The 27,126-nt window shown below is 54.9% G+C and overlaps 1 protein-coding gene across 8 annotated transcripts in view; it reads left to right on the top strand.

Annotated features, from left to right (window-relative positions):
• PPFIA1 (PTPRF interacting protein alpha 1) overlaps nt 1-27,126 on the top strand; it is a 90,692-nt gene that overhangs the window by 28,292 nt on the left and 35,274 nt on the right. For 6 of the 8 annotated variants that reach the window (XR_002071504.2, XM_019415275.2, XM_019415279.2 and 3 more), the window contains exons 3-13: nt 13,201-13,302; nt 13,599-13,763; nt 14,149-14,223; nt 14,575-14,676; nt 14,884-15,105; nt 16,627-16,773; nt 18,345-18,479; nt 20,079-20,162; nt 22,331-22,462; nt 23,712-23,774; nt 25,069-25,148. Coding sequence is in view for 7 of the 8 variants with exons in the window: in XM_019415275.2 (XP_019270820.1) it covers nt 13,201-13,302; nt 13,599-13,763; nt 14,149-14,223; nt 14,575-14,676; nt 14,884-15,105; nt 16,627-16,773; nt 18,345-18,479; nt 20,079-20,162; nt 22,331-22,462; nt 23,712-23,774; nt 25,069-25,148 (1,307 nt within the window). In the remaining variant the exon portion in view is untranslated. Of the gene's footprint in view, nt 1-6,002; nt 6,306-13,200; nt 13,303-13,598; nt 13,764-14,148; nt 14,224-14,574; nt 14,677-14,883; nt 15,106-16,626; nt 16,774-18,344; nt 18,480-19,714; nt 19,790-20,078; nt 20,163-22,330; nt 22,463-23,711; nt 23,775-25,068; nt 25,149-27,126 lie in introns of those variants that run through there. The other 2 variants (XM_019415283.2, XM_019415282.2) reach the window with 2 other exon arrangements.

Below are 27,126 nucleotides of genomic sequence, written 5' to 3'. Positions count from 1 at the left end.
GAGTGGGAGGGGGCAGCCTTGGACCGTCGTCAGGCAGGCATGGTGTGCAGGGCGGGCTGGGGACCGAGGGTGCAGCCACGGGAGCACCAGCAGGTACGGGGTGAGCAGAAAGCCTGGAGATGGGGCGAGGCAGGAGGGCGGAGGAGGGGGGAGGGAGGAGGGAGGAGGCTCCCGATCGGGCAGGTGTGGGGAGAATGCTAGGCGGCCCTGGGTCGGCCCTGCCGAGGGCATCACTGGGGTGCCCGCCAGAGCTCTTGCAGTGAGTGCAGTGGTGGGGGCCGAAGCCAAAGCGTGGGGGCTGGTGAGAGAGCAAGAAAAGGAATCGGGGACTTCGGGGAAACTGTGTGTCCACGTGGGCCCTGCACATTCTGCTCGTGTCCCGTTTTGTTTAGAGAGAAGAAAAGAGAAGGGAGATTGGTCTTTTTTTTTTTTTTAATCCAAAGCAAATACATACTTAAAGTTGAAATTAAAGAAGAATGTAGATTGAAAGTCTTGTTTTCCAGCCCCCTTTCCCACTCACAGTGGGTGACCTTCATTAGCAGTTTGGTGGGTGTCCATCTATATTTTATCTTATGTACATGTGAAAAATACACGTGTATGTTTGTGTTTAACCAAATTGAGGTCACATCGAAATACTGTTCTGTACCAGGCCTGTTTGGATTCAGGTTGCACGGTCTTGATTATTTCATTTCTAAGTACTAAGAACGAGCATACGTTTTTTCAGTATCTGTTGCTTAAACCGACAAGGAAAAATACGTTGTATGTATGGGGATTTTTTAACTGCTCATGAATTTTGCTCTGATGCTTGCAAATAGTGATCGGGGACTGAAAGTCGAGTGCTGTTGCATTTACATGGCTCTAAATGTCCGGTGCGTCCACGGGTCACGTGCTACGGAGGCGAAAGTTTGCTGTTTGCTTCCTCAGTGTCCCCTGGTCTGTCTTCTCTCCCATCAGTAGGTTACCACATAGATGGTTATCCAGAAACTTCTCATACCCATAGATGGATAGCCGAAGCTACTTTTCATCAAGACAGTGGGGGTTTAGAGCCTAAGATTTGCTGATTAGTTTTAGTGTATAAACTTGCCGTTTTCTTTTTATTCCAGATTTGACATGCTTTTAAACCTCAAGCGGAGGCAAATAGCTTCTATGGACAGAAAATAATCCAAGCCGGTTCAGCATGTCAGGTTTTCAGGTGTTCCTTTCCGTTTGCTGAAAATTACAGCCTGTTTCTGTTGTGCTCTGTGTCTCTGCACCGAGAACACACGGGTTCTGTGCCTTCTGTGAGGCTTTGCTCTGTGTCAGCAGGTTAGCAGAACAGCGAAAAGTCATTAAGAAAGAAAATGGGGCCAGTGATGGACATGGTCAAAACCAAGAGCTGTGGTAATGTCACTCGGGCGACCAGGGGGAGGGCGCAGGACAAGGGAGGGCTCGGACCTGGGGGTGGGCGCGAGGCGTCACCCGTGCTTTTCCACCCAGAGTCGTCCTCCTGGAGCCGCGGGGACGACTGTGTTCGTCACTTTGGGAGTTGAGTGTCTCATCCGAGCCATGGGACTTCGTTCAAAAGTGGCCTGATTGTGGATTTTTATGAATAGTGTCTGGTTTGTATGATCTGAACCTCTTACCCAGATCTGGGCCTCTTGTCCTAAAATGATAAACACCAACGTGCACAAGCACCGTGTGAAACCAAGTTCTTGAACTGATGCTAATGGGTTAGTGTTGCTTTTCTCGTTCTCGGTTCTGGGAATGTCCGAAGAGACACGCATCTGCTTTGCTCAGGTTTCTGTTTAAAATGGGAATATTCAGGGGCGCCTGGGTGGCTTGGTCGGTTGGGCGGCCGACTTCGGCTCAGGTCATGATCTCACGGTCCGTGAGTTTGAGCCCCGCGTCGGGCTCTGTGCTGACAGCTCAGAGCCTGGAGCCTGTTTCGGATTCTGTGTCTCCCTCTCTCTCTGCCCCTCCCCTGTTCATGCTCTGTCTCTCTCTGTCTCAAAAATAAATAAACGTTAAAAAAAAAAATTAAAAAAAAATTAAATGGGAATATTCCAGTGAGTATTATATCTATTCAGTTGCAAAAAATGCTTCAAACTTCGGTTGCAGTAAATAGAATGTCACTGCTAGTCGGATGCTTGGTGTGCAGTGTTTTTTAAACAAACATTCTTTCTGAAGAGGAGAAAGTGTGGCTGCTGACCCGTGGATTTCTTGGTGGTCACTGCGTAGGTCATTTACTGCTCATATTTGGGGCTGTTTGAGCGATACCAGTTTTTCTCTGCAATAATAACACAAACAGTGCACATATGAACGTGTTTTTTGGAATCTTAAGCTCTGGAATTTCCTGTCGAATGTTTATCTAAACTCCTAAGTTTAAATTTGCTTCGATTCTTTTCACTTGAATTCTTTTGTCCGAAGAGAAAGGTTTTTCTTTAAGGAGTAAAAGTAGTTGTCAAGTTTTTATAAATTTGTTTTCTGCTGTGGCCAAAGTGGTGTATCGTGGAATGATGTGGCTGTTGAATTTGTTGTAAGAAACTCATTTAACCAAAACGATGGGAAGTAAATATATTCTGTTAACAGATGAACCAAGACAGTTTGGGACTTTATGAAAAACGTAATGGGACTTTGGACTTTGGTGATGAAGGAGTGTCACAGGAAGAGTGTGCCAGTGGGGGTGTGGAGGCAAGGGGCTCATAGCTGAGTGCAGGTGGGGCTAGGGCGGGTCCCATCCGTTGCCAGGGGCCTGTCGCCAAGATCAGGGAGGCTGTGGGGTGTCTGCCTCCTCCTAGCTGGGGGCGCAGGAGTGATCGGGAGGCTGTGCGGTGACCAGCGCCTCCTAGCTGGAGCATATTGGGAATTTGGAGCCCTGTTCTCACGCCCCCCAAGCTTCTGGAGTCTGCTTGTTGTCTTTTGACCAGGTATTTCATTTAAAGCCAGTGAGCTTTGTTGGGAATAGACGGTAAGACGTTTAAAAATAAAACGCTGATATCCAGCCCTCCTGGACCTGTGGTCCTGTGACCCTGCCAGGGTGTTGGTGTTCTGGTCCTTTGTCCCCCTCCCCACCCCGTCTCTGCTTTCTTCCTCACCTGCCTGCAGTCCTGTGGTCTGTTTTCACCACAGCCTGCCCTGCTGCCCAGCCCCGTCCCTGCCTTCACTTCACCGTCCTTACCTGGCAGGAGGCTGCGCCAGTCGAGTGTGTTCCCGCATCCGCCTTCATGACTGGTGGCCGTGGGGGCCCTCTCCTCCAGGCAGCCCTCCTTCTCCCCAGTGCTCCTTGCCCGTCCTCACGCCTTATGCAAGTCTGTCTGCATGTCACTTGCACTGACACTGGGAGACGGCAGAAGAGGACTTCCATAAATCCCACCACACAACTGCCAGGCTGTCCGTGTCCGCGCCCCCGTGTTCAGCTGCCGTTCCAGCGCAGGGGGCCACGTGCTCCCAGGGAAGGCCGTCTGCTACTGCACCACCCCCGTGATCTGCTCTCAGCTGCGCGGAGTGGCCGCTCTGTCAGCCCCCTCTCCCCTGGCTTCTCCCCACCAGCAGGCATCTGGGTCACCCCCCAAGGCCTTTCTTGAGCCTGTGACTTGCGTAGCCACCACCCTAGTTCTGTCCCCACCTCCCCACCCCCACCCCGGCTCATGGCTTTGTTGCCTCTCCTCCTGTCCCTGGTGCCCTCTGTGCAGGCAGGCCTGCCCCCCTGCTCCAGGGCTGCTGTGCTGGGGGCCCCCCACTGACCTCCTCTAGGCAGTCAGTCAGCTGACCCCTCTGCCAGGGTCACACATGCGGAGAGCCGTTGACTCCTGAGACGGCCCCTCCCTGGTTCCCTCCTGCCTGCCGGCCACTCCCAGTCCATCCCTCGTTTTCCCACCGTCCGGTGTTAGATGGGCACAGGGCTGGGACCTCACCTCTCTTCTTACCCACACTCAGTGCCTTGTGATTGGCCTGGAACGAGGGTGTTCTCCTACCTGCACCGACACCGAACTCCAGCTGGGGGCCTCAACTCTGCTCCGTGCTGCCCGCTGACTGTCGTGTAACGTCCCAAATGGAGCACGCCCACGCAGGCTGTTAGATCTCCCTTCCAGAGCCCCGCCCCGCTCAGGAAATGGGGACTCTGGCCTTCACTTGCTGGAGTCGTCCTGGGCCTTTCTCTCTCGCCCATCTGTCAGCAGGCACTACCGTAAAGCCTGTTGGGAACCCGCCTGCCTCTCCCGTGCCCTGGGCCTGCGCGTTACCGCGGCGCCTGACCGGCCTCCTCGCTTCTGGCCTCCCCCTCCTTCCAGGGGACCCTTTAAGACTGATGAAGGGCACAGCAAGTGGCACGTGGGATGCTGTGTTCCGTCTTAGAATTCTCTCTCGGGCTGCGGCAGCTCTCTAACCCTGGTCTTGATTCGGACACTCCTCTTTCCCGGGGGGTTGCCGTGGCCTGGGAGCTGCTGTGTCACTCGTCTCTTCCCCCAGCCCCGCTTCTGCACTGCTCCCGGGGGCTTTTGTTGACTCAGCGAACCCTTTGTGTCTGAGCACTGCCTGGGACTTGGAACGGTTGGCCTGCTCCCTCGGGAGGGCCCTCAGAGTCTGTAGATGGACGACTCCCGGAGCCTTCGGGATGAGATCCGGGCTCCGTGCTGGGGTGCGCGTGGGCCTGCGGTCTGGCCCCTGCCCGCCCAGCCTCCCTTACCGCTTCCCACACGCTGCCTGAGCCCCAGCCCACCGAGCCCCTGACGCCCTCCCCACTACCAGACGCCGCTTTGCTCTCATGACGAGGCTCTCCTGCCACACGGCTCACGGTTCACCCGCCGTGCCCTCTCCGTCGGCGGACCTCCGGGTCAGCGCGCCCGCCTCCCAGCACACGCGACGTCCGTGCTGCCCCCCCCCCCTGCCCGGAGCCCGGGCCTTTGTCACTCGGGGCGCAGACCGCGCTGGGCCTCCTGTTGGTCTGTCTGTGTGCTCCGCGCCCTGCGGAGGGGCCGGGCCCGCCGGTCTGCCGTGCGGCCGTCGCTCGAACGAATCGTGACTTCCAGTCGGGATGGCAGCACAAACGTGCTTCGACAGACCTCACTCCCAACGGCAGTGGGAGAGTGAAATGTAAGTAGAGAAACAGACAAACCAAACCAAACAGCCACACCCCCAGAAGAGAAAAATACCCCTCAGTACAGAAACCGAATAGAAACCCAGCGCGGTAGGCTGGAGTTGGCCAGATTCCCCCGCCTGCTGTGCCCTAGGCACCGAGCATGCAGGGCCAGTAGGAAGCCTGGCTCCTGTGGCCCGGGGTCACAGGGACCAAGGTGTGCGGTGGAATTAGAACTGAAATCAGACTCGCTCTTTGGAGCTGCTTTTAGATGAGGCTTCCCCACGCTAAGGTCACTGTCCCCAGTACACTGGGGCTTTGTGGGAAGTTGTGGGCCTTGGGAGGATAGGGAGCAGGGCCTGGGCTGTGCCACAGTGTCCGGTGACTCTCTCACAGGGTCTGCACCGTCTGTAAGGAGCCAGGCAGCGGGAACTCTGTCACCGTGGAAGCCTAGTTCTGGCCTGAGGCCTTGGGAAGCCCGGAGGGGCAGTGGCTGGACGCTAGGCAGGGAGGGAAGTGCCAGCGGTATAACCTACGCGGGCTGAGCCGGAAGCCAGATCCCACAGCTTCCAGAGTCGGCACCTTACAGAACGATGCATTTACTTCTTCCAAAACGCACGGGTAGTCTAGTAAAACTGCCAAAATAAGTGTGTTTGAGATGTTTAAGAAGATTAACATCCCTGAGGAAACAAGAAATTCTAAAGCAAACAAATGATACCGGAGAAGGAGGGCAGGACAGAAAACAGTCCGAAATCTAGTGAGTGAAGACGGTGGTGGCTGGAACGATGAACTTGGACCGGGCACGATTAGAGACAGAATTAGTGAATTGACCCGGATTCCTGCGCAACGGGACAAAATATGAAGATAAAAACCCGAGGCCCTGAACCAGGCAGGCCTGCAGCCAGCTGCCCCTTGCGCTTGCCTGCCGTGTGAGTGACCATGCGTCTCGCTGACGCCGCGTTGAGTCTGGTTCTCCTTCACCTGCAACAGGAACAGTATTTTCCGATACGAGGTCTTGAAGATTAGATGCAACTCTCTCAACATTAGGCATTGGATGACCTGGCGGTCAGCTCAAGGTATTTCCCAGAGCAGATGGAAAGCGAGGGGTTTGGTCTGATTCCCTCGGGTTCCCGTGGACGGAATCTCTGCGAGACCTTGATGGGAGATCCCGGCTTCCTGACCGCGGGGCCCGTTTCTCAGTGCTGCCTTCTGGGCCTCTGAAGACAGCTCAGCACCCAACAGACTTTGTCAGGTTTGAAGACACGTTTGGATTGTTCTCATTCCGTTTCACTGTAATTTTTTTGTGTTTGCAGGTATGCCTTGAAATACTGAAGTAAAGGGTTGTCTGTATTCTTTAGCAGGAGCAACCTTGTGTCCAAAGAGCACTGTGCGCTGCGCGCGCGTGTGTGTGTGTGCGCGCGCGTGTGTGGGGTGAATTGCCCTGAAATATCTAGGAAATGAATCGAACATCGTAAGCAGTTTGTTGAAGAGCCAGATGATTGCAGTGAGGTGGGGGTGCTCTCCCGCTGGTTCCCTGACCACCCTCAGCTGTGAGTTGCGCTCACCGCCAGCCATCCGCTCTGTTGTTGTCAATGATGCTCTGGGCTAGAAATGCCTCTGCAAACTAAACCAGGCAGATTCTGCTTCCTTCCTGGGAATTGTACCTGAGTCAGTGTTTGATAGTGTCCTGGCCCTGGGAGGGTTCCTCTGGTTGCCTTAATCTCCTCTCTCCTGCACAAGGGCCACCCTGCAGTCTGGGCTGAGTCTCTGCCCAGTTGCCTTTCAGTACGGCCTCCTCTGGCTTTAAACTTTGCCTGTGACGTCCCTTCCTTTGGAAGGAGGTTAGGAGTCCTCTCTTTTCCTGCCTTTCCTCTCCCTCGGCAACACCTCTGAACCAGGGCTGGGGACAGTGGCAAGCTTGTCCGGGGACACCCCTCCTCTAGGGGCTGAGCACTTACTTGGTGGAGGGTGGGCAGCAGCCTGGGGTCCATCACCGTCTCGGCAGAGAGCGAGGGCAAAGATGACCGCGGCCCGGCCGCCTCAGCCTGCCCCTTCCAGCCAGGGTTCCGGCCTCCTTTACCTGAGCGGGGTTGGGCAGAACCAGGGTGCCCCGGCCTTCCCGCCACTCGTGCCCAGGATGTGGCCTCTGTAGCAGACGGGTAGCTGGGAGGCACGGGATTCCCATGCTCTTGGCTGTAGCCTCTGCAGTGGAATGTCCACCTCCCTGAGCTGGGAGGAAGTGGGAGGTGGGGGGGGGGGGTCAGTTTGGGTTCAGATATTACAGACTCCCCTTCCTTAGTGAATCATGATAGACTTAAAAAAAAATTGGTGTTTCTTCATTTGTTGTGTGCTTTGGATGGCTTTGGAGGCTGAATCGTTGTTGTTGGGTATAATTCTCCCCAGGTTTCCTGGGGGAGCGGGTCTGTAGGGCCTTCTCATGCTGGGAAGGTGAAAGCTGATCACCCATAGCTGTGGACTCTAGAAGACGACACTCTGATTTACAAGGTGAATTAGGTAAAATGACCATTAGCTTATTATACACCCATGAAAACACTCGCAGTTTCTGTAAATTACCTGCCTCCCCATCCCCTTCGGTGTGCTCCCCCTGAAATAACCACAGTCAAGAAAAAATATTTCTGGGGCGCCTGGGTGACTGAGTCAGTTAGGCATCTGACTTTGGCTCAGATCATGATCTCACGCTTCGTGGGTTCGAGCCCCGCGTCGGGCTCTGTGCTGACGGCTCGGAGCCTGGAGCCGGCTTCGGATTCTGTGTCTTCCCCTCTCTCTGCCCCTCCCCCACTTGCACTCTGTCTCTCAAAAATAAATAAAAACATTAAAAAATTAAAAAAGAAAACCTTTTTCTATTTTACTCTTTTCTGTTGTTGATTACAGCAGTACTGCTTGCTTTGTTATTCCTCATGGATGAGTACAGCTGTTCCTTGAACAACTTGGGGTTCGGGGTGCCGCCCTGCCCACAGCCGAAAATCCATGTATAACTTTTGATTCCCCCCAAAACTTAACTACTAATACCCTCCTGTTGTCCGGAAACCTTACTAGTAACACAAGTAGTCCATCGCTACTTATATTGTATGTTGTATGTATTATATACTGTATTCTTGTTATTTTTGTATTTTCTATTTTTTAAAGTTTATATCCAAATTAGCATATAGTGAAACAATTTCAGGAGTAGATTCCTTAATGCCCCTCCCCCATTTAGCCCATCTCCCCTCCCACAACCCCTCCAGTAACCGTTTGTTCTCCGTATTTAAGAGTCTCTTTTGTTTTGTCCCCTCCCTGTTTTTATATGATTTTTGCTTTCCTTCCCTTATGTTCATCTGTTTTTTCTCTTAAATTCCTCATATGAGTGAAGTCATATGATATTTATCTTTCTCTGACTGACTAATTTCACTTAGCATAATACCCTCCGGTTCCATCCACGTAGTTGCAAACGGCAAGATTTCATTCTTTTTGATTGCCGAGTAATACTCCACTGTATGTATATCCCACATCTTCTTGATCCATTCATCCGTCGATGGCCATTTGGGCTCTTTCCATCCTTTGGCTATTGTCGATAGTGCTGCTATAAACATGGGGGTGCATGTGTCCCTTCGAAACAGCACGCCTGTATCCCACGGATAAATGCCTCGTAGTGCGATTGCTGGGTCGTAGGGTAGTTCTATTTTTAGTTTTTGGAGGAACCTCCCTACTGTTTTCCAGCGTGGCTGCACCAGCTTGCATTCCCACCAACAAGGCAAAAGAGACCCTCTCTCTCCGCATCCTCGCCAACATCTGTTGTTGCCTGAGTTGCTCATGTGAGCCATTCTGACCGGTGTGAGGTGGTGTCTCAGTGTGGTTTTGATGTGTATTTTCCTGATGATGAGTGATACTGAGCATTTTTTCATGTGTCGGTCGGCCATCTGGAGGTCTTCTTTGGAGAAGTGTCTATTCATGTCTTTTGCCCATTTCTTCTCTGTATTATTTTTTGGGTGTTGATTTGATAAGTTCTTTATAGATTTTGGATACTAACCCTTTATCTGATGTGTCGTTTGCAAATATCTTCTCCCGTTGTGTCGGTTGCCTTTTAGTTTTGCTGATTGTTTCCTTCGCTGTGCAGAAGCTTTTTACTTTGATGTGGTCCCAGTAGTTCATTATACTGTATTCTTAAAGTAAGCTAGAAAAAAAGTTTTAAGTGACAGGGAAAGCAGATTCACAGCGCCATGCTGTCTTGATACCTAAGCTTATTATCGGATTACAGGATGAATCGTCTGTCAGAACCCGCGTTGGCGCTGTGTCTTCCGTGACAGAAAGAGCTGTGGTTACGTGTGTTGCTAGCAGTAGGCGTCAGAAATGAGAAGAACACGAAAGGTTCACGTTTATTTGCAGGCATAGCAATTCATGCCCTCACAGCGAGACGTATCAGGGTGAATGCTTCATGACGGCCTGGGCCTGGTGTAATCAGCAGGTTGGTTGCTTCGTTGCTTCGTCTCGGCCTAGCCTATACTTTTACAGCCGGATTCACGGTACAGCGCTGGACACGTCGTTACCTTAGCAAGACCGCCGGAGATAGTAGGCCGGGAGGCATCCTCTGCAGGGACCGAGAGAGGCACGCTGCAAGGTAATGTCGTTCTTTGAAAGCCAAGTTATGAGACAACACGTTACTCGTTTTAGGTCAGATCTCACTCCCCTTATGCCCGTGCGTGTGAGGACAGGCTGTCCAACCGCACACAAGTCTCGCACACGACGTTCTTCCCGATGAACGCCTCGGTGGTGGCCACACGCACGCGTCTCGCGTGGCCTCGCCGTGCGCTCACTCGATTTTCACACACAGACGCGCCTGGCAGGCGAGGTGATTCGCTGGGCGCCGTGGTGAGGATTTGCTGTCCGGGAAGCGGGGGGCGGGTCGTCCCGGAGGTCCTCGTGTGCGGACCTGCTTGGGGCGGGGGGGGGGGACCCTCTGGGTGGGGCCGTCTTGGGTCTCGGGGCCCGGGGGGCGGGAGCGGGGGGAGGCGGGCACCCTCGATGCAGCTTTCCGGAAGTGCGTTTCTGTCCCCCTCCGTGCCTTCCCGTTTCCCTGTCCACGTCTCCGCAGACGTTGGCTGTAGTCCCCGCACCCCGGCCTCGGCAAGGTCCGTGTGGTGAAAGGAGCCGAGCCTCTGCCGGGGCGCTCCTCGCGGCAGCGTGCTCTCCAGCCCTGCCGCCTTCCTCGGCCTCCGGCTGCTTCACCGGCTCTCCTCTCCGCGCCGCCGTCTTCTGTGACCTCCTCTGGGCTTTTCCCTGAGCTCTTGACCCTCTTCGGGATCCGCATCTTGAGTCCCTTCATCCTCCAGCCCTTTCTGCCGTCTCCACAGTCCCATTCACGATTTCCCCGATCGGCTGTGTCGTACGTCCTGTGAGATCACGCGCGTCATTTGGACGGTCCTCTCCAGCAGGGATTTCTTCATTGTGTTGGGCTTGACGGTTTCACGGAGTTGTTTGTAACGTCCCTTGGCATCTTCCCGGCTTTCAAAGCGTTCCCCCTATGGCGGTTCTCTTCGGTAGCATTGACCGTCCTCCTTGTAAAGTGCCTGTGTCGTGAGCCTCACAGGTCCTCGTGGCCCCTGGTCCGCAGGCTGACTTAGACCCGCTGCGCTCCGGAGCGAGTGAGCCGCCCAGACACGTTTGGTGGTGACCCGTGGGGTTCTGGGTGGCCAGGACATCGTCCAATGTCAGAAGAACTTGAGAGGACAGTCCCTTGCTTTCAGCGTACTTCCTGAGTTGAGGGACAGAGCCGGGATGGAACTGGTCCAGGGAAAGGGCTCTGCTTGTGCAGCCAGACCACTGGCCACTGGGACTTGTTGCCTTCAGGGCCCCGGGGTGAGCTTCCTACACAGGGCCAGCCGCCCTGATCACACCCCCGCCTGTGTCCGCTCAGACGGTAGCTGCTTCACCCCTTCCTACCCAGCTTCTTGGTGCTCACTTGCTTTCTCGTGAATAAATGTCCTTTGTGGCATTTTCCCCCCGACGGGGCACCTCCTTCTGCATGAAAAAGCTGTGCAGGCAGCCGTGGCCTCCTCAAGCGATTTGCTTGTGTTTTTCACGTTTTGTCTTGGAGTGGGTGACACGCGGAGGACGGTAGCTCCTGCTTCTCCGCAATCTTCTCTGGGGCGTCTGGGAAACCGCGTCCTTCCTCTTCGTGGTGGAAGCTGCTTTTTCTATCGCCTTGACCATTTTTAAAGCCAAACTCCTTTCTCAAATCACCACGCCTGCATTGAAATCCTGTGCCTGCATTCAAATGTTCCAGTTTTCGATCCTTCGCTTCCTTCTGCCTTACGTTGTGATGTCAGGACTTCACTTGTCTTGCAGTTTGAGTCGAGTCCGCAGGTGTGCCCGTCTCACCGCAGTCCTACGTCCACAGAGATGCCACATCTTCAACACGAGACGAAAAGGTGTCTCACACAAAGCCCCAGGTTTTTGCATGTGCTGGGGTGGCTGCAGCGAGAGCTTCGAGAATTTCCTTTTCTTTGTGTCCCCATGGTCCTCACGCTGGCCGGCTGGCCGCTGCCGCTGCGGGCCTCAGTACGGGTCAGGCCATTCAGCCTTTTCTTGTCACGCCATGCCTCTTCTCTGCATCGCGGGAGCACGCCCAGCATCCCTGGGGACACTTCAGACGGGTCCCAGGGTGTAATTCAGGGTTCATGGTATTGCCCTTAACACGGTGAAAATTACGAGGAACCCTGAGAAATCACTTTTCCTGTGGTGCGTGATTTACCGGAGAAGGGAGCTGATTAGCGGGTTCGTGCAACACTTGAGGTGACCTCAGTGGCAACAGGAGGTGGTGCGCACTTCCCCCAGAGGACAGCGTCTGCTACGGCTCATTTTATGCGGTTAGGACTTAATCCTGCGTCTCCGCATTTGTTTGCCTTTCTCTTGACTGCAAATGGCACCATGTAGGTACGGTCTGTTTACGTGCGCAAATTTTGATAAGCTTTACCTTGTTAGAGTAGGTTTGTGTATGTTTTCGGGTAGTAAACGCTACAATAGCCTAGTATCTGCCTAGATTTCATGCATTCGTGGCCTACCTTTTACTTAATATTTTTGATATCTCTAGGCTGCTCAGCTCATCTGCCAGTCTTTCCAAATGTCACACATCTCCAGAAAAGTTTCCAATGTATTTATTGGGAAAAAAATCCCCACATAGAAATGGGCCTGCACAGCTCTACGTCAAGGATCAGATAGGCTTCTGGGGGTTTACCTCGTCAAGTCAGATTGCAAGGAACGTGGTCAGTTCTGTGGTCAAGTTCCCGTTGATTTGGAAAGGGTTAATTTATGAAGGAACTTGAAGTATGTCACCTGTTTGTACGTTGATTTTCTAGAATTGCCGAAATCAACCACTTTCTGAATTTGCACGTCAGGCTGTTAAGTGAATCTTTATCTCCTCGTTTGTCCTTCAGAGACAAAAGCTCTGGGGCGCCTGGGTGGCTCAGGGGGTTAAGCGTCTGACTCTTGGTTTGGGCTCAGGTCACGATGTCATGGTTCACAGACTGAGACCTGCACCGGGCTCTGCGCTCGACCGACCGGAGAGTGTGCGTCCACCTCCTTCGAGCCCACCTCTACGCCGTGTCCCGGGCGGGCGCTCGGTATTGCTGGGAGAGAAACCCCACGCGGGGTGGCGGGCCCTGGCATCACTCTCCTCAGCGACGCTTCATCCAGAAAGTTTCCTGTTTGTCTAAGGAAACCAGTCTTAAACTCTCCCTCTCGTCAAGAGGCCTGCCAGCATTTTTGAAAAGTCCGTTTCGTATGGTTGACTTTGATTGGGCCAGTCGTCAGGCTACGACAGCAGCTTTTGGGTACCGTCAGCCTTTCCCCGCTGCCGCTCCGCAAGCCTGCTTCCCAGACGAGGCCAGAGGCTGGGGATGGGCAGCAGCCTTCTCGGCCTGTTGTTGCCGAGTCAGCAGAGTTCCTGAGTCCTAGACCTGCCAGGCACCTGAAAATGTCTCTGTCCCCTTGAGTGTCGGTGCCTCTGAAAATCCCCGGGACTCCTGTGGGTGGTGAGGAGGGGACTGGTGTGTGTGATGCTACTTGAGGGTGGTGGGCGAGTGGACTAGGGTGGGCCGCGGAGGCCTGGTGCGCTCTGGCTAAAGACCCCCTGTCTCCCTCCCTACCCCCAGGAGTTTGCGGCGCTTACTAAGGAGCTCAACGTCTGCAGGGAGCAGCTCCTGGAGAGAGAGGAGGAGATCGCGGAACTGAAGGCAGAGAGGAACAACACCAGGGTCAGTAGGCGCACCGCCAGTGTCTTTCCACACAGGACCCCGTCCACTCCCCTTGTCCACATGTCCCCCTGGAGCTGGCCGGGAGCCACGAGTTGAGCGTTCTCACACCTTGTTTGATCCGGAGGAGAATTAAGGCTATTTTAACACGTGCGGGGGCGGGGGCGGGGGCGGGGGGGGGGCTCCCTAACCGGGGACCGAATTGAAGGGATTCAGACTCGGTTTCGCATTTGGTTACATGGGGGCCCCAGACTGAAAGTGCTGTTTCAACACGGCTTTCCCTTGGCCTCTCCCACCAGCTGCTGCTGGAGCACCTGGAGTGCCTCGTGTCCAGGCACGAGAGGTCTCTCCGGATGACGGTGGTGAAGCGGCAGGCGCAGTCCCCGGCCGGCGTGTCCAGCGAGGTGGAGGTGCTCAAGGCCCTGAAGTCCTTGTTCGAGCACCACAAAGCTCTGGATGAAAAGGTGCCTCCGGCCACGGCGGCTCTCGATTCGCGCGCCTGCCGTGTGCCGTGAGGCACACGTCGCGTGTTTGTGGGACTGGAGTTTCCTTTTAAGCTCCTCGAATTCTTGTAAGAAGCCAGGTCTGTGTGGTTAAAAAGTAGCGGTTGGCGGAAACGTGCGTCTCGATTTGCTGTTACGAGTCGCGTAATGTAATTTATTTCGGGGAAGATTTCGCTCCAATGTGAAATTGAAAGCTGTTAACGAGCAAGCGTGTGAACGTTGGCATCCGCGAAAGACCTTACCAGCACTCTGTCATGTGATTTGAGGTTAAGGGGACCTTCGGGTAACGGTACAGTAAGGAGAAATGAAACACCTACACGTACAAACCCAGTCCCTTTGTTTCCAGGTGAGAGAGCGGTTACGAGTAGCGCTTGAAAGGTGTAGTTTGTTAGAAGAAGAATTAGGGGCCACGCACAAAGAGGTAAGCCCCGGACGTCATCGCGGGAGTCGATTTGAGGGGGTTTCCTTTTTATCCCTGGTCTTTAAAAAAACGCGTGAGACTCGCGGTGGGGACCGTCACCTGTCGCTCACTTTCTGACTGGCGAGCGAGGGCCGGCACGCCTCGCTCTCTGCGCCCAGCTGCGCGGTCTCTTACCTGCCGCCGGGCAGCCGAGAATACGTTCCGATTCAGTCACTCGTTTTACTCTGGCTGCGGGACATCACCGCCCGTTTCCCCCGAACTGTGCTCACAATTTACGGTTGTGTCTTTCCGAGAGGAGATTCTCTATCTTTACTTACTTCCTCACCCTCGTATTCAATTCTTTGGTTTTAGCTAATGATTCTTAAAGAACAGAATAATCAGAAAAAAACCCTAACAGATGGAGTGCATGACATAAACCACGAACAAGAAAATATGCCGAGCACGAATGGAAAGGCAAGTCCTCAGGCCTTCTCTCTGTCTCTTCCCCGGTTCCTCTGCCCGCAGACGTGGGGGCGCGTGCAGGACTGTCTGGAGAGCTGCTGGCAAGGCGCGTGGCGCCCGCGACAGCCGGCACAGATCGTGGGACTTGACCCATTTCCCGGAAGTGCCCTGTTTCTTAGCTCGCCAGACAAGGCTATTTAAGGATTTTTCCCCCACCAGAGAGCTTCTGACGGTTCTTTAAGCCACGAGGAAGACCTCGCCAAGGTAATCGAGCTCCAGGAAATCCTAGATAAGCAGTCAAAGGAGCAGAGCCAGATGAAGGAGCGCCTGGCCGCCCTCTCCGCTCACGTGGCCGAGCTGGAGGAGGACCTGGACACGGCACGCAAGGACCTCATCAAGTCCGAAGAAGTGAACACCAAGCTGCAGCGAGACGTCCGCGAAGTGAGTGGCAGTAGAGGTGGCCACGCCGTCGTCGAGCCGAACGTGGGGTGTCGGTTCGGTCGGTGCCCGGTGTGTCCTTCCTCCCCCACGGGCTTTGAACTTCGTGAGTTTTGTGGAAGCAGCAGCAGAAGGGAACGGTGCTCCGGGCCCGGGGCGGGCCGCCTCCCCGTCTGCCTGCGTGGCGGACCCTCCCCTCCCCGGGAGAGGCCGGCGGGTGGGCGGGCGGGCGGCGAAGCGCCCTTGGGTGTGGACTGCGGGCCGTGCTCGCGGTCCGTTCCAGTAACACCCTCGGCAAGTCCACACCGCCACGGTGCTGCCGGGTCGCTTACGGGGCCGCGAGCGTACGCGGGCGGCTCTGCTGGGGGGCCGTCACTGGCCGCCCCTGCTGCTCTGACCTGCTCTCGGGGGTTACGTGCCGCTGGTCGTGGCGGTCAGAGCGAGCGAGGGTGCGGCCCGCCGGCCGTGGGGCAAGATCGTGGGGGAGTGCGGCCGCTTCTGCACGCGTGGTCATTTATGGGAACCTGATCGTTGTCACGGAAACTAGTAAGGGCAGGATGGTCTCTCTGCCCCTCCTCCTGTCCCTGTGAGCTGCCCTTTGTGGACAGTCCCCCGCCCCCGCCCCCAGCCCAGCACGGCCACCTCAGGAAGACCCTCTCAGGGCCTCGAGCCTGGATGTACAGGTGCACTCTGTCTAGTAGCTTAGTGTGGGTGAGGTCGTGTAGGAATTTAAAGCAAAAATATTTGCAGAAATTATGTAACCTGTTGAGTGAAATTATTCTTTGGCAAGGTGGGGGAGGAGGCTCTTCAGCAGAGTTTAAGATGCAGACAATTTAGAAATTCATTTCTTAAGACTCATCACTTTTCATGTTGAGACTGCTGACATAAATTCCTTAGTAAACACTGAAAGAGGAATCTTCAGGGTAGGGGACAGGAAAGGCAGGGCAGAAAGTTCTGGTTCCATTTTCAGTGTTAGATACCGTGTGATACAATATTGTTACAGGATTAGGCTTCACAGGGTTACTTCCAATTATATAAAAGTTTGCATTTTGTTTCAGTTTGTTAACATTTCTGCTTTAACTTTGGCAACTGGATGAGATTTCATCCATCTTTTCCCCGGGAAAATGATGGTTGTGTCTCCCAGCGTGTGTTTCCTGAGGCCAGTCCCTGTTCTGTGGAAAGCTCACTTGTGTCAGGAGGCAACAGACGTTGTGACTTCCAGGAGATTTTATTATACGTTTCTCGTGAAACACATCGGAAACAATAAGCCCCGGGGACTGAGCGGCCAGAATCCCAAGCAGGCTCTGCCCTGTGGGCGCAGAGCCTGACACGCGGCTCAACCTCACAAACCTCGAGATCGTGACCTGAGCCGAAATCACCGGCTGAGCCACCCCGGTGCCCCGAGGGTGCTGGTTTTCTATTTGATTGGAAGATCAGGATTTAGCCCAGTTTTTGTGTCTGGAGTGTGTTAACGTGTCCTGCACTAGTCATTTCCCTGTTTTCCCTCTGAAATACCTGCTGTAGGCCGTGGCCCAGAAGGAGGACATGGAGGAGAGGATCACCACCCTTGAGAAGCGCTACCTCGCGGCACAGCGTGAAGCCACCTCTGTGCACGACCTCAACGATAAACTTGAAAATGAGATTGCCAATAAAGACTCTATGCATCGACAGGTAGCTAATTTTGCTGAAGTTCATCCAACTTTTATAAATCACAAGTGCAGTTAAATACCTTTCTCCTGTGACATTCATGTTGGAAGTCAAGTCTCAATGCAAAGTTTCTGGGATCTTGGAACATTGTGTTCAAAAGCGTGGGTTACTTCAACTTACAGGTTTTAATTATTCGGGATTTTATGTAACCGCGTTATGGAGCTGCACTGCGTGATTCTTCCTTCTGCGTTGTTTTAACTGCATGTTAATCTGTTGCCTGTTAGCGCTGTTTCCACAGGAGCAGGGAGTGGCCAGGAACATGCAGGCAGCTGACCGCTTTTGTTAGTACCTGGGATCGGCGGAGGGGGGGGGGAGGGCAGGTGCAGAAACATAGTCTGGCGTGAGGACGCGAGTCTCCTGCATTTTGAGAGGCCGCACGTCTCTTTCTTGGTCGTCACGGGTCATCTGGCGTTAAACAGGAGACCCAAACCCAGCTTCTTGGAAACATAGCGAGTTTGGTGTGTTTAGAAGTATGTCATTAGACACAAAAGAATAATAAGAGTCAGGTACTAGGAAGCAACTAAAAATCGTATCGAGGAGCACAGTTTAAGAGCCCGTAAGATGTCCCAGCGGCACCGGCTGGCTCCGTCGGTTGAGCATCTGACTTCGGCTCGGGTCATGATCTCGCGGTTCGTGAGTTCGAGCCCCACGTCAGATTCTGTGCTGACAGCTCGGAGCCTGGAGCCTGCTTCGCATTCTGTGTCTTCCTCTCTCTGCCCCACCCCTGCTCATGCTCCGTCTCTCCGTAAATAAACATTAAAAAAAAAAAAAAAAGCACGTAAGGTGTTCCAAATAATGACTGTAAAAGGCAGATCACGAAATACTACGTACAGCATGTGATTTATTTTCTCAGGGTTTTAAAGCGGGATATGTGGTCTTTCCGCACACACAGAGCTATATGCACACAGACAAAGGAGGCTGTGTATAAACGAGTGTTAACCTCACAGGAACCTCGACTTCTACATGACTTTTAAAATTACTTAAAAAAAAATCCCTTGTCTAAATTTTCCCCATTGATTTTTTTTCAAGAGTGAGAGGGTTTTTCTAGAAGAATCACACACACTTGCAAAAATAACTCGACTGGCATGAGGCATATTCTCGGAGGCTCTGTCCTGGCCGACGTGCCCACGGCAGTCTGCCCTAAGGAGCGAGCCCTCAGACGACAAGTCTGGTTATTTTTAAGAAGGCTTAGGACCGAACCCTTCTTTCCTTAACTTGGGAAGAACGAGCAAGCTTCTACAGAAGATGGGTTTTCTTTAACGTGTGGGAACTTTGTCTTTTGAAAGACTTCTTTGAAGACGCTGAAGAAAAGCAAATACTTTGGCGAGAGGTGTTTTGCGCCGTGAAATCAGGCCCCAGGGAGTGGGAGCCTCCTTGCAGAAAGGAAAGGTTTACTCCGAAGCGGCTCCCGAAACGGTTGGCTTCTGTCGGAACTGATTTAGTAGATGTCTGCGTTTAGATTTTGTGTCACTTTATCACAGGTAGAAACGGATAGAAGACTCGCTACCTTTTGACGCTTCGCTTTCGTTTCCTAGACGGAGGATAAAAACCGCCAGTTGCAGGAGCGCCTGGAGTTGGCGGAGCAGAAGCTGCAGCAGACGCTGAGGAAGGCCGAGACGCTGCCCGAGGTGGAAGCCGAGCTGGCCCAGAGGGTGGCCGCCCTCTCCAAGGTGGGGCCCGCCCTTCCCGCTGGGTCCGGTGGCGGGATGGCGAAGTTCGCGCTGGCCTGTTCGTGTACCTTACCTGTCACTGTTCGCGTCGGCGCGCCCGAGTCCACGAAACAGCTCAGATCTGTTTTCCGTGCTACTTTGAGATCGGAACGCTTTTCGGATGCCAGGCATCCTCCCCGTTTCCGTTGCCTCCGGTTCTGTCAGCTGTGTGCTGTTTCCAGTTGGCTCGATCTAAGACTCGCTGCTTCTCAGAGTTAAGTCAGCGACTCAAAGCTCAAGATAGCAGCCTCGGATAAGAGAAGGACAGGGGTGCCCGGCTGGCTCAGTCGGCGGAGCGTGGGACTCTCGACCTCAGGGTTGTGAGTTTGAGCCTCCTGTTGGGTGTGGAGCTTACTGAAAAAAATAAATAATTTTTAAAAAGGATACAATTTTTCTCAGAAATAGGAGCATCCTCTTCTGTTTTAAAAATAATCAAAATAAATCTGTAACAGTTTTTTTTATTAAAAAATTCTTTTGATGTCCATTTATTTTGAGAAAGAGAGGGAACGTGTGCACGTGCTCGAGCAGGGGACGGGCAGAGAGAGAGAGAGAGAGAGAGAGAGAGAGGGCCAGAGGGAGAGAAAATCCCAAGCAGGGTCCATGCTGTCGGCACAAAGCCCGACATGGGGCTCAAACTCACAAACCGTGAGATCATGACCTGAGCCGAAACCAAAGGTCAGACGCCCAACTGACTGAGCCACCCAGGCATCCCTGTAATAAGTAAATTTTGAAGTAATTCATTCACTGGTTCAACAAATACAGACGAGGCCTGTGCCAGACACAGTCCCTGCCCTCCCAGCTCTCACAGCCCTCACCACCCACGGAGGAAGCCAGCGGTTGAAGAGGTGGTTTCCAGACGTGACGTGGTCGGTGCTGGGATCGAGTGATCCACACGGGCCGAGAGAGCACATGACCCGGCAGACGGTCCAGCCTTCCGGGTCCTCGGCCGAGGGAACCTAACGCGGGGAACCTGTCCATGCTTCTGTCTCACCGGCTCCCGTGCAGTGAGGGCCCCACTGGGAAGGCGTAGACACGGGATGCTGACCCTCATGGCTGACGTCGGGTCGGGCAGGTGGTACCGGGCGCCCACAGACCGACAGCTCCAACAGAGCCTCTCCTGTCCTTTGTGATCTGCGTGTAAAATCTCCGTTTCTTTTCTCCCCTGTCCTCTCTCCTGTCCCCGGTCGGCCTTGTAGTCCGACCCTTTATCTTCTGGACACTCTGCTGCTGAGGAAGCTAAACTGTCGGAACTCGCTTCCCAGCTTAGGAAGGTAGCACGTGTGCGTTGCTCTGTCCCGCTTGCTGCTTCCTGCTGTCCGTGCTCAGGGACCACGGGCGTCTGCCGGGGGAGGAGGCACCGTCCACGGATCCGGGGCCCGGGGTGGGGACGAGCACCTTGCCGAGCCCCGGTCACCAGCTCGGAGGCCCACCGCTTCCCACTGGCACGCGTGAGGCCGGTAGGGCGTGTGAGCAGGCGGAAGGCCGCTCACGGCGTGTCGCGCGTCGGCACGGCGCGTGGTGCGGGACGGCCGGCTCTTGTGACCCCGCTGTCGCCCACAGGCCGAGGAGAGGCATGGCAACATCGAGGAAAGGCTGCGCCAGATGGAGGCCCAGCTGGAGGAAAAGAACCAAGAACTGCAGCGGGTACGTGTCTAAGCGGAGCGGCCGCGCGCCTGGCGGTGGCTGAGGATGAGGCGCAGGCCGGGGGGGTGGGGGTGGGGAGCAGTGCCTCGTTTCCCGCTTCTCCGCACGTGGACGCCAGGCCCCCTCTCGATCCCGTCAGGGGTGCAGTGGCCTCTGGCGCGAGTTGGACGCTGGTGAGCGCTCCTAGCGTGTGGACGATGTTCTCTGGACGCGCGGGCCCCGTAGGCAGTGCCGCCCGGGGTGGAGGCACCCGCACGGCTCATCGGCAGCCACTCGCGGTGCACGCGGGACCTTGCAGGTGCCCCTCGGCCAAGCCAGAGGCGCTGGCCTGGGGTGAGGCCCGTCCTAGAGGAGTAGTCTGCTTGCTGAGGACGTGACATCGAGGTCCTGAAATCAGGTCATGGGCCTGACCTTGGTCCCCACATCCTGAATGACTGTCGAGACGTAAAGGCGTAGGTCGGGGTGGATGTTCCTAAGAAGAGGTAAACTGTAATTGAGCCTTGATGAAAAGGAGGCCCGTGTCCGTTCAATCCCCTGAGACTTTACCCTGGAGGGGCTGGTCGAAGGGCCACATGAAACACCCAGGAGGGGCGCCTGGGTGGCTCAGTCAGTTAAGCGGCTGACTTCGGCTCAGGTCATGATCTCGCGGTCCGTGAGTTCGAGCCCCGCATCGGGCTCTGTGCTGACAGCTCGGAGCCTGGAGCCTGTTTTGGATTCTGTGTCTCCCTCTCTCTCTGCCCCTCCCACGTTCATGCTCTGTCTCTCTCTGCCTCAAAAATAAAAAATAAAACGTTAAAAAAAAAAAATTAAAAAAAAAAGAAACACCCAGGAGACAGACCAGGCAGCGGCCACCCTGCCTTGGCACGTCCATCTGAGGCCGTCAGGTTTTGTTTTCACCGGAAACTCATGTGCTTGGCCCTAGGTCGCAGAGCATCAAACGTGAGTTTCCGGGGAGTGAAGGTCCTGACGCTAGCACGAGATCGCGTGTCGGCCGACCCCGGCCTCCCATCACACACGCGCGCACAGGCAGACGCTAGCCTCTTGGGCCAAGAATTCGACCTTACTTACTTAGAGATGCACTTCATTACTTTCAGGACTGGATTGTAGTTTGAAAGGACAGGCGTTGAGATAAGGGTTCTTCTATAACCGAGGCAATTCCAAGGAAACTTCTAAGCTGTTTTGCTTAAAAAATACGTGGGTGCTGATCCCTTCTTGGGTGGCCAGGGTCTTTTCCAAGTGATGGCCGTTGCCGTGGGTTAGGTGTGACGGTCGTGCTTCCTGTTCACTGCTCCCAAGGGAAGAGGTGTCAGCACGTGTGTCTTACAGATGAGGGGACGCAAGCAGGGGCGGGGGGGGGGGGTGCTGACCGTTGCCCGGCCTGTGGCGTGTCCCGTGGGCTCCTCCTCCTACCCGGACCCCCTGGCTGCAGGGCACATGTCTACCCCGTGCCCTATGGCCCTCCACCCAGGAGGAGCCCCCAAGTGCTGCCGGCCTGTTCCCGCCGCTTCTCTTTTGTGTTCGTCAGGATATGGGGCAGAAACGAGCTTTTTAAACCTTGCAGTTGGTGACAGTTACATAAAACACAGACCCGTGAGCTTTGCTGTTACATTCAAAAGTTACTGGAGGTAATTAGTTCCGATTTTTTAATACAAGTGTCCGTTACAAAACATTCAGGTGATGTGTGAATATAAAGAAAAACAGATGAAAGTCTCTCTCACCGCTGAATTTTTTCCAAAGTGGATTTTTTTTTACCTTTCGCTTTTGTCTGTGGATTCATTTCTTTCTCCCTGAAGCCGGATCCGAGCTTCTGTTTATGCGCCGGGAGATTCCTCCTCCCGTGTGTGGATAAGCTGATCCCCTTGAAAGTTTGCTCGTTCCTGCGTGTACATCTGCCTCCTGAGCCCATCTGAGAGCTCATAATCAGGACATTCCTGAGGCCCCTGCGTATTTCGTTTCCCAGAAACAACGGGACCTTCTAATGGACGATCCCTCGGAGGCACGTTCCTGCGGTTCTGTGCCCCGCTAGGTCGGTTCCGGCAGTGACGCACAAGCGCGCCCAAGAAGGCTGCGGGAAGGGGCAGCCGAGGACGAGGACGTCCTTGGCACGCCCTCGGCGCGTCTGCGCTGGTGATCGCACTCTGGCTTGAAGCTGGTGTCTCCTCTTCCAGGCAAGGCAGAGGGAGAAGATGAACGAGGAGCATAACAAACGTCTGTCGGACACTGTCGACAAGCTCCTTTCCGAGTCTAACGAGCGGTTGCAGCTTCATCTGAAGGAGAGGATGGCCGCTCTGGAAGACAAGGTAGGACGGGACAGGCGGCGGCTGAGGGCTCCCGGCCTCACACGGGAGCCCCCTCGCGTTGTTCTTTAACGCGGAAAGACCACAGACCGTTTCCCACTCCCCGCTAAGTTCCCAGCGTCCCGTCCCTGCCCGACGTACGTGTGTGGGCAGGTGTGTGTTACTGTCTAGAAGAGAAGTCTGGTCTGGGAAGGGCCCCCGAGAGGGAGCACTTTAGGCTTTTGCTAATTGAGACTTAAGGAGTAAGGTGGCTTCGTGCTAATCGATAAATGGCACAGAGGTAGCCACAGACAGTACCTAACTGAGTGGAGTGGCCGTGGGCCGATAACCCTTTATTTACAGGACCTGGCGGTGGCTGGATGTGGTCGGCAGGCCCTCGTTGGCCAGCCCCACGCTGGGACCCGTGTTAGGTCCAGCCCTCGCCTGGTCCTTGCGTGGGGAGCCGATTTCTAACCTCGTGTATGGAGATGATGCTGTAGGAGTGCGCTGTTATGTAAGGCATTTAATCAGCTGAAAACAGGTTCTCCTGTTCCATTTCCTGCCTTCTCTCTTTTCATCTGGTTTGGAAAAAGTCTAAGCCTGGACTCTTACACAGTCATCATGGAAACACTTTAGCTGTAACAGGAGGGAAGGAGTGTCATAGGATCTATGCCAGAGAAGCTCTGGTGGAAACAGTTGGATTCGGACCTGATAAAACCGTCCTGGCTACACCCGTGTCCCTGAAGATGAGCCCAGAGTTTTCCCTGTGATTGGCACTGGGAGACACCAGTGAGCCCTGCTAATCACGTGACACGCTTATTTTGCATAAAGACCATTAGGAAGTGCATTATTACACCCACGTAGGGTTCTTGCCTCGCTGCCTCCTTGATCTCTGGGCCCAGCCTTAAGGTAGAGTAGTTTTGTCTTAGATTTGAATTACACGTACGAAACTTAGGTCATGTTTCCCGAGTGACTGGTGAATTATCCTAAAAGCTAGAACGGACCAGTTTAATTAAAATAAACTTACGAACTTGTCGTACTTACGTTCAGAAACTGATCCGTGAAGAAATTGTACACGGACCAAGTATTACCAAAGGCTGTTCCGGTGGTTTCAAAGACAGCATTTCACTCCGTGGGCATGTGACCCTGTTCGCTGGTGTAGCCACACGGTCCGTTCCTTTTCCGTGCTGCGTTATTGTAACGAGAAACGTAGCTATGCTCTATGCACTGTTTTCGAGAATCAACAGTAAAGGACTGTCTGTGTCTTTCTCAGAACTCTCTATTACGAGAAGTTGAAAATGTGAAAAAGCAGCTAGAAGAAACGCAACGTGAGAAGGTACTTCCATCTCTCAATCCTTCAGAGATCCGTCGAGACCGGAAAGGAGCAGGTGTCCGCTGGGGCTCCCACTTCCTCCACGGCGGGCCCCCGCTGTGCTTTCGAGCGGCCCCACGCTCGCAAGTCTGAACGGCACGCGTGTGGCGGCGTTGGAGCCGAGCAGCCTCTGGGTTCAGATTTCTGAGTCCCTTCGGGGGTCCGCTCGAAAGCTAGAATGTTCGCGCAAACCTTTCGTTGAGTGCAGCGTTGCCCAGCAGGAAGGTAACAGGTGACACGGGTGTCATCCCAAGGATTCTCGCGGCTGCATTTGAAATGGTCAGACAGGCGGGCGATGTTAGTTTTCATGCAGCCCGATGCAGGCAACGTGTTACTGTATCATGTAAATAGTATAGACACGAAGGAGCTACTCTACAATGTTTTCCACATTCAGTCCTTGCAACCCACGGGGCGTCTCGCGGTTCCATCCCCTGTGGTCGGGACCAGCCCCATTTTGGGTGCTCAGTTAGCCCCGTGCGGCGGTGTCTGCTGCCTGGGACGGCACCGCCTCGGGGGTTGTTGTGCGACCGAAGCTCCTCGTCGGTTTTGCTCCCTGGTGCTGCGTGTGCAGACGTGAGGCTGGGCTGCGGAGGGTCCACGAAGGAGCACGTGCCTATTGCACAGAAGGGCCATTCCCCCACCGCCCAGAAAGCCCTGCTCCTCTCTACGTAATTAGGAAGAAGTGTCAGTGGCTCGGTGTTTTCTCCTCGGTAACCTTGCTGTGCCTGAGACCCGAGTGTTCAGTAGGGTTCAGGACGTTCACTTGGTGATCTGGGTGTTTACTGGAGGAGTCTCGGAGAGGACGGTCTTGGGGTTCGTGACTGCTGAATTCACCCGTTGCGGTCATGACGGTTGACATTTGAGCACACTGGATGCAGATAGCTTTTTCATTTTTTTTAATTGAATTCTAACGAACCTACGCTGTCGTGTCAGTTTCCGGTAGACAGCACAGTGTTTCAATAATTGCGCACCTTACCCTGTGCTCGTCACCATCACTGTGGTCACCGTGCGTCACCATACGGAGTCCTTGGGGTATCACGGACCGTATTCCCTGTGCTGCGCTTTTCGTCCCCGTGACTGCCTGATTTTATATCTGGAAGCCTATGCCTCCTAATCGCTGTCGCCGCTTTCGCCCACCGCCCCCGCTCTCGTCCCCTCTGGCAACCCTCGGTTTGTGCTCTGTGTTTAAGGGTATATTGACGCAAGTGATCGTAAACCTTCCCTGCAGCGGGTGTCATTGTCGTTTGCTGCTTTGCAGGATCGGCTCCTACTGAACGTGGAAGCACTGAGGGCTGAATTAGAGCAGGCGAGACTGAGAGGCTCTTCCCTTCACCACGGGTATGACATTTCCCGGTTCACAGATCTGTTCCAGATGCTTCCCTTCGCCACGAATATGACCTGAACCAGCCCACAGTTACACACTAGAACCGTGGGTGTGCTGTGGTCTGATGCGAACCAGCTCCCAGGTACTGATAGCTGACGGTGGGGGGCACTGCCTTCGCCATGGCTCTGACACGAACCAGCTCACAGACACGTATGTTAACACCTGCTGTGTATCTTCGAGAACGAGCCCTTGGCCATATGGGCAGAGTGACCTGATGTGGCTCAGGGAGCCGGTAGCTTAGTAGCTGGTGAGAGGGAGAAGTAGAACATCGTTCCAGAGGATAGGCTTGGACACCCAGGAGACCGGGAGGCATGACAGAGCTCGCAGCCGCAGGAGGAGGTGTGGAAGGTAGGGAATGGTCAGTTTCTGTCGTGGGTGGGTTAATTTGCTCCCCCCCTCCCCCCCGCCGCGCAGTGTGGCACCTATGGTTGGGGGTAGGAGGGGTCCAGCATGCCAGGTGAGGGCCCGCGTGCCTGGGAGCCGTGGTCCCTTCCACAAGGCCAGTGGGGTCGCCATGGGAGTGGCCGCACGGCCATGATTGTGAGGGTCAATTTGACATTCATGGCGTTAGCACAGTGCTTGTAGTTTGTCATGTTTTTGAAAAGACTCTGGAGAATGACGTGTAGTCGCTTTAAGTCTGTTGGGACAACTGTGAGTCACCTGTGAAGGAGTGAGTCGGCCGGCTCGTGAGCTGCGTCCCGCAGACAGTAATCGTCAGCAAGGTATTAGAAGGTCTCTTCGCTTCTTTGTAGGAAATAGTCACCGTGGGAGAGTCCCGCTGGAGCGAGAGTCGCTCGAGTAGCTGACTGGGCCCCCTCAGGTGCAGGGAGCAGGCTCCTGCTCCGAAGGCAGGCCCGCTCGGGCCACACAGGGGTTTGGGTGGCTGCAGATGGGGGCTCTCGGGAAGGTCGAGGGTGTGCTGTGGCTGTCCCTGTTGAGCCTGCTCGTAGGAAAGAGGAGAGGTCAGCGAAGGTCGGGTCGCGAGAGGCTCTCCCTGTCCGTGGAGCCGCTGGTGGCACAGCGAGTGTGCGTCCAGAGAGGGAAGGGCACGGGAAGACGGGGGCACAGGGCGGCCGCTCGGTTGGCTGATGGAGCTCCTCGCCGGCCAGAGGCCGGTGTCGCCGCTCAAGGGCTCGAAGACGCGTATGTGTGAGGAGGCCAAGTGAGCAAACGGGAGCAAAGCAGACGCAGCATGGGCCACCGGCGTGCACGTTGGAGTTCTCCAGGGAAGGGGCCGTGCGGGCACCTGGAGGCTGGCACCGTGGGGCAGTTGCGGTAACAGGGAAGCCCACGCCCGTCGCCCGCCTGAGGCGTGGTGGCCAGCGAGAGGGATAGAGAGGGGCCGTGTGCTCCCGTGGTGCGGAGGGAGCGGCCGCGGTCACGGGGGGCCCTGCGGTCTGCAGACGGCGGGCAGGAGGCCGGTCGGGAACGGGGTCTGTTTGAAGCCGTCTCACGTAGCGCTCTCCCGTGTGGTGGCAGAAGACACGCTGGTGGGAGCTGTGTCGCCGTGAGCACAGGCGGGCCGCGGGGACGGGACTGAGGAGGTGGCAGGCAGCCCGGCCAGCCGAGCCCTCCTGGCACGACCTCCCAGCCAAGTCTCGTGTCCTCCTCTGGCAAGACGGGGTGGCCTGGGTTGCGGAGGAAAAGAAAGGTGACGGACCGACTTCCACACGCAGGCGGGGCAGATGGGACAGAGCTCGGGGATAGGACTGGATGCGGGGTGGCTGGGTCTGGGGCCCGGGAGCCCGAGACAGGGTGTCAGAGTCAGGGGACACTCGTGAGCCTCGGAGGAGCCACGAACCATCCCAGACCACACGCGGGGTGTCACGTGTAGCTCTCACCGGTTGGCGACGTGCCGTGGCCCCGCAGCGGTGACGCTAGGCCACCTGAGCGCAGGTGAGCAGTTCCGCCGGGAATAGGGGGACAGGAGGA

Source organism: Panthera pardus, unplaced genomic scaffold (genome assembly GCF_024362965.1).
Source record: "Panthera pardus isolate Hobbes unplaced genomic scaffold, ASM2436296v1 HiC_scaffold_12, whole genome shotgun sequence".
Classification (NCBI taxonomy): Eukaryota; Metazoa; Chordata; class Mammalia; order Carnivora; family Felidae; genus Panthera; species Panthera pardus.
Note: the sequence above shows the minus strand (reverse complement) of the source record. Positions and strands in the feature narration are given on the sequence as shown.